The sequence below is a fragment of the Anopheles arabiensis genome, chromosome 2 (assembly GCF_016920715.1).
Source record: "Anopheles arabiensis isolate DONGOLA chromosome 2, AaraD3, whole genome shotgun sequence".
NCBI lineage: Eukaryota > Metazoa > Arthropoda > Insecta > Diptera > Culicidae > Anopheles > Anopheles arabiensis.
Window position 1 is genome coordinate 36,481,358 of NC_053517.1, and position 15,407 is coordinate 36,496,764.

General features: G+C 39.9%; 4 protein-coding genes across 6 annotated transcripts in view; 3 read left to right on the top strand and 1 right to left on the bottom strand.

Moving 5' to 3' along the window:
* LOC120893256 (neurobeachin-like protein 1) overlaps positions 1-15,407 on the bottom strand; it is a 64,182-nt gene that overhangs the window by 26,260 nt on the left and 22,515 nt on the right. The window lies entirely within an intron of this gene.
* On the top strand, positions 1,590-6,121 carry LOC120893265 (larval cuticle protein A2B-like). Of its 2 annotated transcripts, none has more exons than XM_040295061.1 (3): positions 1,590-1,667; positions 5,122-5,382; positions 5,465-6,121. In XM_040295061.1, exons 1-3 carry the CDS (start codon positions 1,656-1,658, stop codon positions 5,750-5,752), a joined length of 561 nt encoding a protein of 186 aa, XP_040150995.1. In that variant the 5' UTR covers positions 1,590-1,655; the 3' UTR covers positions 5,753-6,121. The 2 variants fall into 2 exon arrangements, with proteins under 2 accessions (XP_040150995.1, XP_040150994.1); XM_040295060.1 differs by lacking the exon at positions 1,590-1,667 and adding an exon at positions 4,889-5,018.
* LOC120893268 (larval cuticle protein A2B-like) lies at positions 8,936-10,122 on the top strand. Its single transcript, XM_040295063.1, has 3 exons — positions 8,936-9,046; positions 9,150-9,389; positions 9,472-10,122. Exons 1-3 carry the CDS (start codon positions 9,035-9,037, stop codon positions 9,757-9,759), a joined length of 540 nt encoding a protein of 179 aa, XP_040150997.1. The 5' UTR covers positions 8,936-9,034; the 3' UTR covers positions 9,760-10,122.
* Positions 13,784-14,654, top strand: LOC120893272 (cuticle protein 21-like). Its single transcript, XM_040295068.1, has 3 exons — positions 13,784-13,912; positions 13,986-14,138; positions 14,222-14,654. The coding sequence occupies exons 1-3, from the start codon at positions 13,901-13,903 to the stop codon at positions 14,471-14,473; spliced, it is 417 nt and encodes a 138-aa protein (XP_040151002.1). The 5' UTR covers positions 13,784-13,900; the 3' UTR covers positions 14,474-14,654.

Sequence of the window (15,407 nt, forward strand, 5' to 3'; positions counted from 1 at the left end):
TACCACTAAAATTGCACCATTATTGGTACACTTACCCTAAACTATATATTTCTTTTCACCCTTAACTATAAGGAATTTTCAAAATTGTGTTTCTATATATTTCTTATTTGCAAAAAAAAACATCTCATTTCCACGACCGTCTACCCGGGTAGGACCATACATTTTGTATGAGAGTTTTGCGGATATTAAAGCTTTTAATTTTCGTTCTAGACAACTTTTTTTAAATCAAACTTGTCATACAGTTGCGTTGTGTTGTTATATGACGAATAACGTACAGTATTTTTTTTAAATAAACTTTTTCTTATGTCTTCTTATGTTAAGGCTTTCAAGACTTATTAGGTACCACGCATCCGGATAATCAGCCCTTTGCTACAGGACGCAGTCCATACTAGGTTTAATTCCACAACGGGCATGTTGTTAAGTCGAGCGAGTTAACGTCTCAATAACATGTCCATCATGCGTTCAAGCCTAGAATGGACCGTTCTCCTGTAGCAAAGTTTTACTATCCGACTGTGTAGTATTGAATAAGTATCGAAAGCCAGTATAGGCAGGCATGCCACCTAGAGCGTTACGCCAAACAGAAGAAAAATAAGACGTGAATAAAGAAATGTTTTGAAATCGAATCAGTTTCATCAACATAACTTTCATACAAACAAAATGTAATCTTAACACCACTCGTATGGTCCTGTTGCAAAGTGCGCTCTTTTTCTTCCCTTATCGTTAGTTAGGATAAGGCTCGACCAAAATGCATACCCTTTTTTCAAGATACTTAGATAATGGCTACGATTGTTCATATAAAAATACTTAAACAGACCATAATGATTTGCGTACATCTGCGTCTCGTGCGGAAACAGTAGCTGACCTTCCAAGTGATATGAAGGATTTCCAGATGACATGAATTGAGTCCAAACACGGACATACCTTGTGTTATCAGTAGAATAATAAAGTATTTTAGAAGGATTAGCCTCCTCAATTGTGCGATTAATTAAGCGTGGCAATTAACACAACCAGTGATAGAAAACGGAAAAATTTATATTCACGAATTTCGGCATAAAGCCACAATTGGTACAGTTATGGCGAATTGCTAGGAACACTATAGCCATAATTGGTACCTTGAGATGCAATTTTCAACTGAGATTTTCTACGATTTCAATACACACCAAGTCAAAAAAAACTGTCGTGATCTACACATTTCAGGCTTCAGTACAGTTTACTTTTTATCTCTAATCGGATTTGTATGTTTGATACAGAGATTTCAAGACTATTATGTTGCACTTGTAAATACTTCTCAATAATTATACATTCAATTAATGTCCATTGCTATCCTTTAACTGTTGTACTAGCGTATCAAGGCAGAGACATTTCAAAAGGCATTACAAGTATTTTCACAGTTTTCGCTTGTTCGCTCCTTTCGTTATTCTACGCTGAAAGGCAATGACGAAAAGCCCTAGCGAAACTAGTTCTGAGGTGGGTTGATCGGGTGCTACTACTCCCGTCAAGCGTTAGCTATCGTTGGCAAAGTCGTTGGAAAGTGGCCACGCATTTTGATATAAAAACCCGCCGATACCTTCGAAACCGTATCACAATCACTTCATTCGTCTAGCAAGAACACAGCACCGGCCTGACCGTAGCTAGCATAACACTAAACACCTAAAATGGCATTCAAAGTAAGTGTCTTTGCCAGGATCAACGGAGAGGGCACGCTTACCCGGCCAGTCACGTGAATAAGATTTTACTGAGACACTCCCTTTTCACGCGATTCTTTTACAGTTCGCCGTCTTCGCTGCCATCGTGGCCGTCGCCAGCGCCGTCGCCATCCACCCCTCCCCGTTGGGAGCTTACCACGCTCCGCTCGGAGCCTACCACGCTCCTCTGGGAGCCTACCATGCTCCGCTCGGAGCCTACCATGCTCCTCTGGGAGCTTACCCTGCTGTGGCCAAGGTCGCTGCTCCTCTGGCCGTCGCTAAGGTTGCTGCTCCGTACGCTGAATACGATGCCAACCCTCAGTACAGCTACAGCTATGCCGTTGCCGTGAGTATTCTAGCCTCCCAAAGCCTAAGACTACCACTATCCCTGTACTAACAATCCGTCCGTCTGCTCCGTTCGACAGGATGCCGTGACTGGAGACAACAAGAACCAGCAGGAGTCCCGCTCCGGCGATGTTGTGACTGGATCCTACTCGCTGGTTGAGCCCGATGGCACCCGTCGTACTGTTGAGTACAACGCTGACCCCATCAACGGATTCAACGCCGTCGTCCACCGTGAGCCGCTGGCCGTCAAGGCTGTCGCCCCAATTGCCAAGTACGCTGCCCCGCTGGCCTACCCCGCCGTCGCCAAGGTTGCTGCCCCGTACGCTCCTTACGGATACCCAGCCTACGGCAAGGCCATCCTTGGTTAAGCCCTGTACACCATCCCTAGGACATAATCGCGGAACTGTTCTTAAGTCCAGTGCCTAATGCCTGCTCCTCTTGAAGTCATTAGTTAACGTCTTCCTTTATTTATTTCTTCCTTGTTCTTTACCTTATCGATCTTTATCTGTCTTTTATAACTTTTTTTTTTGACAAAGACTTTTGTACATATTAAGCGGGGATTTGTCAATACTGCTACTATAGACTTTTGTTTTGTGAAACTATTGTTGCTGCTGCGTTAATAAGAGTAATCAGAAGACGAGCTGAAGAAAATAAAAGTAATTTCTACAAAAGAATAAATCACCGAGCTTTTTTTGTAACTATAATCTTTCTAAAGTTTTTAAGACCGCTAGCGATAGTGTAATCTCCTTAAATTGATTGGCACAGTTAAAATTTAAAAACTTTCTTTCTTATATAATTAAATTGTTTGAAGAACAGAGTTTAAAGAGCATAGCTAAAGCGCGTGTTGAACAAATTCAAAACTTCACACACTGTGAAATAATTGTCATAGGTGATCATTGTGTGTGATGATTAATATAACAGTCTTTAAAAAAATGATAAAAAGGCTATTACAGACTTTGATAAAGACTATTTATGATATTTTGCATATAAAATTCGAAGCCATAGTTGATAACAATCCTAAAACCTGAAAGAACTTGGTAATGGGCCAGCAAGACATTGAAAAAAACAAACATATAAACAATTATGCTTACAGCTTTTTTCTGACTAGCTTAGTATCACTAGCCTCGCATAAAATATATAAACTATCAAATATGCTTGGCTATGAGCAAAAAAATGAATTGTTATAATATTAAAAAAAAAACAGTTTTTTCATGTACAGTTAAAACATTAAACATAAAAGCTTCCTGATAACTTTGAGTATTTATACCCTTTTCTACGAGATTTTTATCTAGATGTCCCTAACCAAAATTAATTTAAACCTTAACGATCATAGAAAAAGCCCTTTGCACGGCTCTCGTTTATATCGTAGCATCGTTTATTAAAAGATGTGTACGATACATGATTTTATGTTAATAATCCCAACAATACTTAACATTTTATCCTTTATTTGTTAGTTTTGTGTAACTTTTTTATAATTCTACATTTTTCTATTGTTATGACGAATGAGTCACAATAAGTATCGCAAATACACCAGCGTTCTTGTACTATGTGAATTAATTAAGCCAAATATTTGCTTTTAATTAAGCAATGTTGACTATTAGTTAAGCTTTTGTATAGTTAAAGGTACGTTTACTGTCAAAGAACAATACATCGCCCAACACATAAACAATACGATTATGCAGTTTTATACGTGTATCAGTTTGCAGTGATCTAGAAAAATGCAATGGAATATGGACAGAATAATTTATTCATACAGCGTGAACAATAAACACAGCACAGTGATTAAAATTAATTGGAACATTGTACAGAGAAAAGTTTGTTTAGGAAAAATGATTTAAAATAAATTATCATAAAGTTCAAATATTTCACGATAAGTTAACGTGGTTAACTAGGATGATAATTTATCACAAATGCGAAAAATCAAACTACACATTGAATGTAGCAAGGAGTTCTATTATTCAAGCCTCAGATTTGATACATTTAACCGAAATCACAAATAAAATTATAAAAAGTCGTATTATAAAAAAGCTCATACACTCACAGTTTAAGTTATTTTTTATGAAAGTGAAGTTATTTTGTTTGATAAACGATCCTAATATGTTATGCCATTCATAATTTGCTAGATTATTGACATTTTTTCCAATAAATATTCATGAACATGCAAAAGTTATTTTACTCTAATTTCCAGCAGATGCCTACAGCATTGAAATGTCAAAAAGCAACATTTACTATGTACCTATTTTCGGCAGCATTCGAGGTGGTACCTATTTATATTATCTTTTACATCATTTAATCTTTCGAATAACCCGAAGTTTACATTATTCCACGCACTAGATAGCACTAGACAGCAAATCTAATGAAAAGTATGAAGTCCGCTACACTAATTTGAAATTTATAAATAAATAATACAGACGGAAACGCTGTGAAACTTGGTAAAGGAAAAACAAATTTCATTTTAAAATGCCATCCAGGCCAGCTACTCTATCACGATATTTAAAAAAAATCCTTTTTTCTAAATCGTAATGATTTTGACTTAAACGTTCTTAAACGCTTAAACGCTAATCAACATTCATTTGATTTAATTTTATTTTTTTAATTCCATATTTGTCATTTATTTACAAATCCCTAAAAAAGTATTCTACTGTACAAATACAAATTGTTTTCACTGCCAACAACACATATTTCCACATTTTCATTGATCTATCCTTTCATTCTCACACACTGCAAGGTTGCGTGTATTGGACTGTCTAGTACACGGAAAACCCAAACGAAACTAGTTCTGAGGTGGGTTGATCGGGCGCTACTACCACAACTTCGTTGGGATTGGCTTTCGTTGGCAATGTCGTTGGAAAGTGGCCACGCATTTTGATATAAAAACCCGCCGATACCTTCGAAACCGTATCACAATCACTTCATTCGTCTAGCAAGAACACAGCAGCGGCCTAACCGTAGCTAGCACAACACTAAACACCTAAAATGGCATTCAAAGTAAGTGTCTTTGCCAGGATCAACGGAGAGGGCACGCTTACCCGGCCAGTCACGTGAATAAGATTTTACTGAGACACTCCCTTTTCACGCAATTCTTTTACAGTTCGCCGTCTTCGCCGCCATCGTGGCCGTCGCCAGCGCCGTCGCCATCCACCCATCTCCGTTGGGAGCTTACCACGCTCCGCTCGGAGCCTACCACGCTCCTCTGGGTGCCTACCACGCTCCGCTCGGAGCCTACCATGCCCCGCTCGGAGCTTACCCTGCTGTGGCCAAGGTCGCTGCTCCTCTGGCGGTCGCTAAGGTTGCTGCTCCGTACGCTGAATACGATGCCAACCCTCAGTACAGCTACAGCTATGCCGTTGCCGTAAGTATTCTAGCTTCCCAAAGCATGCACTAACTACCACTATGCCTGTACTAACAATCCGTCCGTCTGCTCTGTTCGACAGGATGCCGTGACTGGAGACAACAAGAACCAGCAGGAGTCCCGCTCCGGAGATGTTGTGACTGGATCCTACTCGCTGGTCGAGCCCGATGGCACCCGTCGTACTGTTGAGTACAACGCTGACCCCATCAACGGATTCAACGCCGTCGTCCACCGTGAGCCGCTGGCCGTCAAGGCTGTCGCCCCAATTGCCAAGTACGCTGCCCCGCTGGCCTACCCCGCCGTCGCCAAGGTTGCTGCCCCGTACGCTCCTTACGGATACCCAGCCTACGGCAAGGCCATCCTTGGTTAAGCCCTCATCTTCATCCCATGAGACGCGAAATCGATTCCATTTTCCAGTACCTAATGCTCACGCTTCACCCTGAAGTCATTAGATAGCATCGCCTGTTATTTATTTCTCATCTCTTCATTTCCTTCTCATCGCTATTTTTGTTATCCTATGAGCGATTTGAACATTCATGTACATATGAAAATGGGATTTGCTTCGCCACCAGAAGCTGCCTAAACACATGCTTATGTTAGCATTTTCGTTTAGCAAACCAATCGTGATTTGACTGTGTGTGACAAGATGTGTGAAACTATTGCTACTGTTGTGTAACAAGAAAAAAATTCAATTCGAATGTTGATTCAAATAAAATCAGCATCTTAAACCAATTAAAAATGTGTTTTGTCTAATATCCATAGCAAGTGACGGAAGTATACTTTAGATTAAAAAAGTTTTCGTAGCGTGGGATCTATCAGACAGTTTACTTTGAAATGAATTTCTTGTTACTTATTTTTAATATTTAAATTGTAAAGTATAATGAAATTTACGGAAAACAAATGATTGTGGCAATACAATAAATTATATCGTTCCATTTAAAAACACGCCACACATTTAAATACAATGGCAGGAAGGAGACAGGAAGGATACCCCACGTTTACAAGTCAAAAATCAAAAATAGTTGTTTAGTTTTTAATGCATTCAAAATCGTGCTAATGAAGAGTTTTTTTACTCTATTTTATTTAATTTTCCCCCTAAGTCTACATGCTTTAAGAAACTCTTAAGCTCAGTAGCTGACGTTTTCAATTAGAATGAAGAATTGAGACCACGAGGTACTACGTTTAGACGACACGATTCTTGGATAGCAAATATATCGTTTTGCATCTACACGACACAAATCTGCGTAGATTTGAATACGACTTCTATAAACTCTAATATCAAAATTGAGTTTACATGTCAAAACACAACATTTGTAACCCATGTAAAAAAAGGTCACAAAAGTGAAAATTTCTTCTATCCACTGAGCAGTTCATGCTGCTGCTGCTGTGCTGCTTATAAACTATTAGCTGAACCTTACTCAATTTCGTTTAGTTCAGGAAACAACTAATTAGAAGGATTTTTTAGACTGGATTCGTATCGACTAAACGTAATTTATAACCGATAAGTATTGATGAATGATAAATGACACACTAATCTGGTCTTGTTGGACTTCTCAACGGAAGTATTGACTGCCCAGCGCTGCTGTCATCGGTTAATTTATATGTGCCTGCTAGAACCCTTCGAGCTCGGGCGTTGTTGACCAACGAGAAGCCTCGCAAATCCTTTGGCGCTTGAGTTCGGTTATTTCGTATGTACCAAACCCTGAACGCAGTATCGGACGTCTTTGAACCTAGAACTACGGCTGTAGAACTGTTGTCTAGTCTAAATTTCCTGCGTCCTGATAATGTGACCCGTTGATCCCTATTATTTTTGCGTATGACTAAAAATGTAAATGTTATTCAAGCACTGTCGAGCGGGCTAATCAGTCAGTTTACTAAAAAATATTTTTAATTTTATTCCGAAGGGATAATAACAACAACAATAATAATAATAATAATAATAATAATAATAATAATAATAATAATAAAAATAATAATAACAATAATGATAACTATGATAACTACAATAATGATGACTATGACTATCCTATTATGCTTAAACTAATATGTCACTGATAGCTTATCATTCATTCGCGGCTAAGACAGGCTTACACCGACCTAGGAGAGACGGTGATAGCGTCAAATAAGAAGTCAACAATTTATTTAAAATGTTTTACTTAGTTTTTGGAACCATGTGTTCTAATTTTAATATTTTCAAGTCGCATAAATAATGATGTGGTGTGTTGTACAGAACACTCGTCGACTCGTACAAGACTTGATAATATCGATTCCCAATCGGTCCGTTTCCCTATAGTAAGGACGGACTATTCGTCTGCGCGGTATACTAATATGTTTCGGAAACCTGTAAAGGTTGGCATGACTGCGTAGATCGTTACACGCCAAACAGAATGTGCAATAAATCGTAAATTAGATATTGCGATTTACAAGTCAAATTTTAAAAGCTATTGTGAAGTTTTCAGATTAGGTGTATCATAATATTTAACACTTGAATGTTGATTAAATTATGGTCACAAACAAACTCAATTAACAAATATAACGATTTCTAGTAGAAGTAGATGAACAAATTCCTTCAATTTTTAGTGTTTCTTAGTACTTTCTTAAGGATGCGGTAGGAGCAGTTATTTAAAAATGAACTGACCGGGTTCGTCGCTTGTTGACCAATTACCATATGAGTCCCAGTTTTTCACCGTTCGGACAATTTTGCTAGCTTTAAAGTGATGGGAAATTTCTTACCAATATACTTGATTTGTGTCAAATAGTTCGGAACGTTTCTCCATACTTTCAATAGTGAAACACACTTTTTGTAACAAAATATACCATGTGTGGAGGTTACAATTACAATGTTACATCCACCGTAACGAAATTACAAGTAGTGGAAAAGAAAGTATAAAGCAAGGCTTCAAAATGACTGTTGTTTTTTTTTTCACCAACATGCAACAAATTACTGCCCTATACTTAATACCTAAACTAGACCATACCTACCTAGACACCTATACTAAATGCACACGAACTTGTTTAAAGCTTTGATTGTCCCAAAATATGAAAATGTTTGATTTAAAATATAAATAAAAACAGGATATTCAAACTCTACGCCTAACACAACAACCGTTGTCGGTCAAGGCCTGCCTGTACCGCTAGTGGGCTTAGCTTTCAGTGATTTATTGATTACCCATATCAGCCTAGCTAGTCTGCATCATAGTATGGGAGGGGGGGGGGGGCATGGTACATTCGGTACATCCCATGAAGGGTATAATGTTAAGTAATACAAAATTTCATTCATGCTAAATACTTACTAGTCCAATCGCCCCCTTGGTACGCCTGTAAGTTTGAATGCTTGAACAGTAAAATCAAGTACTAGCACAAATAATACCACTGTTCCATTCTCTAATCACCTAAATGGACGGACTCCTTTCGCAGTAGCAGCAAAAAATGACAAAAACAAAACAAGTTCTCTCGTGGGCTGCTCTAGTGCCGCACTTGTGACCGCTGAATACCCCTGCCAATACCCCAGCCCCAGCCATTAGGAAAGTGGCCACGCATTTTGATATAAAAACCCGCCGATACCTTCGAAACCGTATCACAATCACTTCATTCGTCTAGCAAGAACACAGCAGCGGCCTGACCGTAGCTAGCACAACACTAAACACCTAAAATGGCATTCAAAGTAAGTGTCTTTGCCAGGATCAGCAGAGAGGGCACGCTTACCCGGCCAGTCACGTGAATAAGATTTTACTGAGACACTCCCTTTTCACGCGATTCTTTTACAGTTCGCCGTCTTCGCCGCCATCGTGGCCGTCGCCAGCGCCGTCGCCATCCACCCCTCTCCGTTGGGAGCTTACCACGCTCCGCTCGGAGCCTACCATGCTCCGCTCGGAGCCTACCACGCTCCTCTGGGAGCTTATCCTGCTGTGGCCAAGGTCGCTGCTCCTCTTGCCGTCGCTAAGGTTGCTGCTCCGTACGCTGAATACGATGCCAACCCTCAGTACAGCTACAGCTATGCCGTTGCCGTAAGTATTCTAGCTTCCCAAAGCATGCACTAACTACCACTATGCCTGTACTAACAATCCGTCCGTCTGCTCTGTTCGACAGGATGCCGTGACTGGAGACAACAAGAACCAGCAGGAGTCCCGCTCCGGAGATGTTGTGACTGGATCCTACTCGCTGGTCGAGCCCGATGGCACCCGTCGTACTGTTGAGTACAACGCTGACCCCATCAACGGATTCAACGCCGTCGTCCACCGTGAGCCGCTGGCCGTCAAGGCTGTCGCCCCAATTGCCAAGTACGCTGCCCCGCTGGCCTACCCCGCCGTCGCCAAGGTTGCTGCCCCGTACGCTCCTTACGGATACCCAGCCTACGGCAAGGCCATCCTTGGTTAAGCCCTCATCTTCATCCCATGAGACGCGAAATCGATTCCATTTTCCAGTACCTAATGCTCACGCTTCACCCTGAAGTCATTAGATAGCATCGCCTGTTATTTATTTCTCATCTCTTCATTTCCTTCTCATCGCTATTTTTGTTATCCTATGAGCGATTTGAACATTCATGTACATATGAAAATGGGATTTGCTTCGCTGCCAGAAGCTGCCCGCAGACATGATAATGCTAACAATTTCGTTTAGCAAACAAACCGTGATGTGACTGTGTGTGACAAGATGTGTGAATCTTGTGTTGCTGTGTTGTACATACAAATGATCAACATGAAGGTTGACTGAAATAAAAGCAAATTCTACAAAAGAAAACATGTTACCCTTTATAATTCATTCCCTTTGAAGATAATGTTGATGATTTGAGTCCACAATTAGACCAGACTACAGAACTTATAAAAAAATTATCACTATCATTATAGATTTATCCAGATCAACAAATATACACCATCAACCTTCAATAGCAAGCAACAAATGCTACAAACAGTGTATCCTATGCATATTAATCGTACCGTATAAAAGTATTCTATTATTCCAACATAATCATACACATTTTCTAAATTTGAATTGTTCTTTGAGCGAATTGGACTGATTCGACACGTTCGTATTAATATCGTATCTGGAGGAAGACTTTTATGATTCATGTGTCCAAAACAGTATTTTTTTTTCAATTTTCTACAAGCCTTTCTGACAAATATTGTACGTCGTACCAAAGACATCAAAATTGGTACATGTTAAAAAAACGAATTATATCTGAATGCCCAGCATACCCTTACCTTATTCGAAAGAATACCTTTCCTCAATCTCACATCTATAAAACAGATTATTTGAAGAAGAGAAAATCAATGAGGTACAGATAAGTCATTCGACATAAGGCCGCTTTCAGTGACTCAGTGTAAATTAAATGTGATCTAATTCATTACCCATTACTTTGCCATACGAAACTATTTTTTGTGTACAATTGAATAATTACGATAATTGACACCATATAGCAAAATATTACGTTTTTTTTCATACGTTCCGAGCAGTCGTTACGATATTTATTCAAATTAAGATTTGATACATGTCTTACATGTAGCGATTATTACGAAAAGAAACAACAAGCCCAACTAGCCCAAGTTATAGTGCAACAATGCAGCTATCAAAGTCATCTATCCTTCGCTTGTTTACTCTGGTAATACATCTGTACATTTTAAAATATATCAGAAATTGACTGGAACAACGACCTGGAATGATGTTAATGACCTGGGAAAAACGGCTAGGTTGGTGTAATTGTATAATCATAACTATTGTGTACCGCCTCATAACTAAATGACTTATCATTCTTATACCCTATAGGGGAAGGTAGGTAAAGACGGACACGTTAAGGGAAATGGTAAAAATCTAGGGATATATAGGTGCAACGACCATGAAAATGTGCATACATTATCTTACACTCATGTTTTATCAGAAAATGTGTTAAAACTTTTAAGTTTCCATCGATTTTTGCGTTTTTTTCATGAATGAAAAACATGTTTTTTTTCGTGCAGTTTTGAAATGTTCGGGTAAGACGGACACCTGATATGGGAAAGATGGACACCATGAAGGGTAAGATGGACACCTGTAGAAAAGGTTAGAAAGTGAAGAGTTTTACAATATTTTAGCAAATTCTATCGCTTTCCACGTCCTGGTACGTTTATAAACCAATTCTTGGTCTATTGCAACGGCGATTCATTCAGCCATGAATTTAGGAATTGTAAACGGCGCTTGTAATATATCGTAGAATGCAGCATCTAAAGCATTATTGAAACATCGCGCACTTACAGCTGACGTTGCCCCAGCTTACAGAACAACAGTCTAGAACTACCTTTAAGGAAATTACTACGCGAAAGGACCACGACCTCAGTATTTTTTTAGGGACTTGTTAATAGTTTAATCCATTTTCCACCATGTCAAAATTCAACATTTGATTTTTGTAATCCAATAGAATTTCTCATCTATTCCTGAACAATGTCGTATAAATGCCTCATCTTTTTATTGCTTAAAGTTGTCCAAGTCGTGAGAAGATATTGGATTTCGTGAAGCGCCTCATCAGCGTCGAGCGATTAATAGCATCACGAATGACTACTATTTTGACCGGTGTTTCATTTCTCACTTATTTAAATACTTTCTCTAATTGCTGATTGGTTTATTGCTTCGCAATACCTTTATTTAAGGTGTTTGAAGAGATATATTCATCACCAATTGATATAAGATGTAAAAAAATCCATACATTCGGTGTCCATCTTTCCCTACAACAAGGTGTCCGTCTTTCCCGCTTTGATGTCAGAATGTTTAAACCACCAGAAAACAATATTTTGTATTGCTTTTATCCTCGTTCTTTCGCCAGTTTTTTCATTAATGATTACGACAACCCATTGATGAAATAAAACATCCGGAAATATAAACAATACAAGTTGTAGAGCTTAAGATCGGCAGTAGTCAAATTAGATCCACAAGGGTGCACATGATTGAAAATTTGTTTTGTTCGTGGATTCTACCAATTTTATATATATCGTGCCAAAAATGTTCTCAAATGTGTTGTTTTACCTTCATTTTGGATTCTACATTGTTGAATTATTCGAAAATTCCCTTTTTCATGCATTTATGAGAAGTGTCCATCTTACCCGCAGTGTCCGTCTTTACCTACCTTCCCCTACTTTCTACTTGAATCAACTTCCATTTATAATTGGCTCAAACATTCTAAATCGTTTCTGCGTTTTCTTCCTCATACGGTCACGAAAAATGGTTGATATGTTTCACTTACTTTACACCCATATTATGTAGATAAAATATGAAGAAACAATAATAACAAATAGCATATGGATAACAAGGGTAATAAGCTGGAGTATTACCCAAAAAATGTTAAACAATTTATCAATTAAAACACATATCTGGCCCGGTAATCTAAAAAGACTGAATCCTAAATCAAGGAGTGGTAAAATTTCCATCAGGACTGTCAAGCAAGAAAGTATTACATCATCTGAACATGAATAGAAAACCGGATGTGTTTCAGGCTATGTAAAAATATCGAATAATGCTACCATGTTTAAACGAACATACACTTTTCCAATTAAGTTATACTACAATGAATACCCAGTGAGCATCACTGGACATGACTGTTCAAACTAAAGCCCTATTATTGAAAAAAAACAAAGGTTGCTCGGGCATTCCCTGTAACCATACTCCACCGACGCTTGGCTCTTCAAAGCCTTACATTACGGCCATTTTTCAATCTCTAAATCCGCACAAAACGAAAACTGCACCCATTCTTGGAAGGAATTCGCTGTGCTCGACAGTCAAGAACGCCTCAACGCAACTGGACACACTACGCGCAACCGGCATGCGTATCAAAAATGACCAATAAATTAAGATTTGGCAGTATCGCACACCCACCCAACTACGCAACGGCACGCAGTTGCGTCAGGGGAGAGGGGTGTATCTGACCAGTGCAGACGGTTTTTCTGCGCACAAGGCTTACCCTCCCCTACTACCCCATCATTCTCGACCACGTCTCGTCTGGACAGGACAGGCGACTTGTAGAGCGCATGTTGCACTATGTCCAAAGCACTTTTGCTGGCCCTGGGGCTACATTGCCGTTGGTTGTCGGTGGTAAAAGTTCGACTGCCGTCGAAATTGTCATTGATATTATTTTCCTTAAGTTGCATGTTGTACACCACTTGCTACAAGGTGCGTTTTGAGCAGAAGGAAAACGATAAATTCAGTCAGACGGGAGAAAGAAAAAACAACCATAAAGTAGCTCGTATCAGATTTGTCCAGGCGGGGTTTTTTTGTACAGTGGCAGTTCAAAGTTCCACTCCCAAAGTGCTAGCCTGTTGCGGCCGAACCTGGGTGTGCACGAACCATGTGAAGGATGGTTTGAAGCCTTTTTTTTGCTGGTACGCCCTCTAGTGAACAGAAATGTTGCTTCCCAGAACGGGTTGGCGTGTTGCGTGTGGAGAGTGTCAGCCAAGCTTTAATAGATTTCGTATATAAAGCAATGCGAAAATTAGATTAGTACACATTCATCAGACTCAGTTCTAACAGTACAGGACCCAACACAGCACAAGAGAAAATGGCCCTCCGGGTAAGATGCAGCGGCAGAAGGCTCTGATTCTGCTCTAAAGCAACCTGCGACTATATTCGATTTGGTTTCACAGTTTGCCGTTCTTGCCGCGTTCGTCGCTACCGCCAGTGCCGTCGCCATTGGATATCCGGCTCCCTACGGGGCATACCCGGCGGTGGCCAAGGTTGCTTCTCCGTTGGCCGACTACGACCCCAACCCACAGTACAGCTACAGTTACGCAGTATCGGTAAGTATGCACGTCCAGCAACACCAGCGATCCATCATGGAATCAACGTTTACATTTTCCACCCGTCCCTCCGAAATTGCTAGGATGCTCTCACCGGTGACAACAAGAGCCAGCAGGAGTCCCGCTCGGGAGATGTCGTCAGCGGATCGTACTCGCTCATCGAACCCGATGGCACCCAGCGTGTCGTTGAGTACACTGCTGACCCGGTCAACGGATTCAACGCCGTCGTCCACCGTGGAGCTGGTGTGGTAAAGGCTGTGGCCCCAGTAGCCAAGTTCGCTGCTCCGCTGGCCTATCCCGCCGTCGCCAAGGTTGCGGCTCCGCTGTACGGTTAAATCATGCCTCACGGATATCCCCCACCCTGTCTAGATATTTATTAGTCGTCCCATGTTTACCCCAAAATCCTCCCATCCCTTCACATCCTTTGCAAATGAGAGCTTCACGAAAATGTAGTTATTTTTGTTTGACTGTGTGACTGAATAAAGTGCAAGATGGTTATAAAAATCATAACAAAAACTATGTAAAAATTATATCCCAAAAATATCACATAATGTATAGATATGTGCACAGGTGCTAGACAAACACACGGTCGCAAGCGAGCCATTGAAGTCACTCCACGTGCGGTGTCGAAACATGAAAACCAGCAAATTAGTCTAAGGTTCGCACCCGAACAATGAACAACTCTTATTTAAACTCACTCTGGATCTTCCCAAACGTGATTGTATAATTTTTGTGTGTCGGTACAATCACAACAAAGTAATAATGCACACGAGCTCGAAGCAATAATTAATTAGCAACAAAAACATCTTACGTTTCGTTTAAATGGTAACTAATTTTCTTTGGTTAAATACATATAACCAGAATAATCCTCCTGAGCTAATGCTATCGTATTTTAGAGAAATCTGATATATTTCGTTATCCTTTGAGCAAATACGACCGTTACGAGTTTTAACCATTTGGCTAAATCTTCGTTCTGGCTGTAAATCTTCGTTTGAATCTAAAACGTTCTCACCGCCTATCTTTAAAGAGGATTGTCCGATCGAGCGTACTCTCATCGTATAAAATTTTGTATTCCATGCAATGGAATTGTTAATAGTTTGCTATTCTTCTTCTTCTACTACTTGGCGTATCGTCCTACGCCAGCGATCGGCAAAGTGCGGCTCGCGAGCCGCATGAGGCTCTTTGATATCGAGATGGCGGCTCTTGATAGTTCATATATTTCATAGAACTTTCGCACATTTTTGCTCTTGGTATAACAATTTGGCTCTT

What these genes read in the sequence shown, in the direction of transcription:
- LOC120893265 (XM_040295061.1), top strand. An exon ending in GCTACAGCTATGCCGTTGCC is followed by an intron (nt 5,383 to 5,464) that starts GTAAGTATTCTA and finishes TCTGTTCGACAG; the next exon opens with GATGCCGTGACTGGAGACAA.
- LOC120893272 (XM_040295068.1), top strand. An exon ending in GCTACAGTTACGCAGTATCG is followed by an intron (nt 14,139 to 14,221) that starts GTAAGTATGCAC and finishes CGAAATTGCTAG; the next exon opens with GATGCTCTCACCGGTGACAA.
- LOC120893268 (XM_040295063.1), top strand. An exon ending in GCTACAGCTATGCCGTTGCC is followed by an intron (nt 9,390 to 9,471) that starts GTAAGTATTCTA and finishes TCTGTTCGACAG; the next exon opens with GATGCCGTGACTGGAGACAA.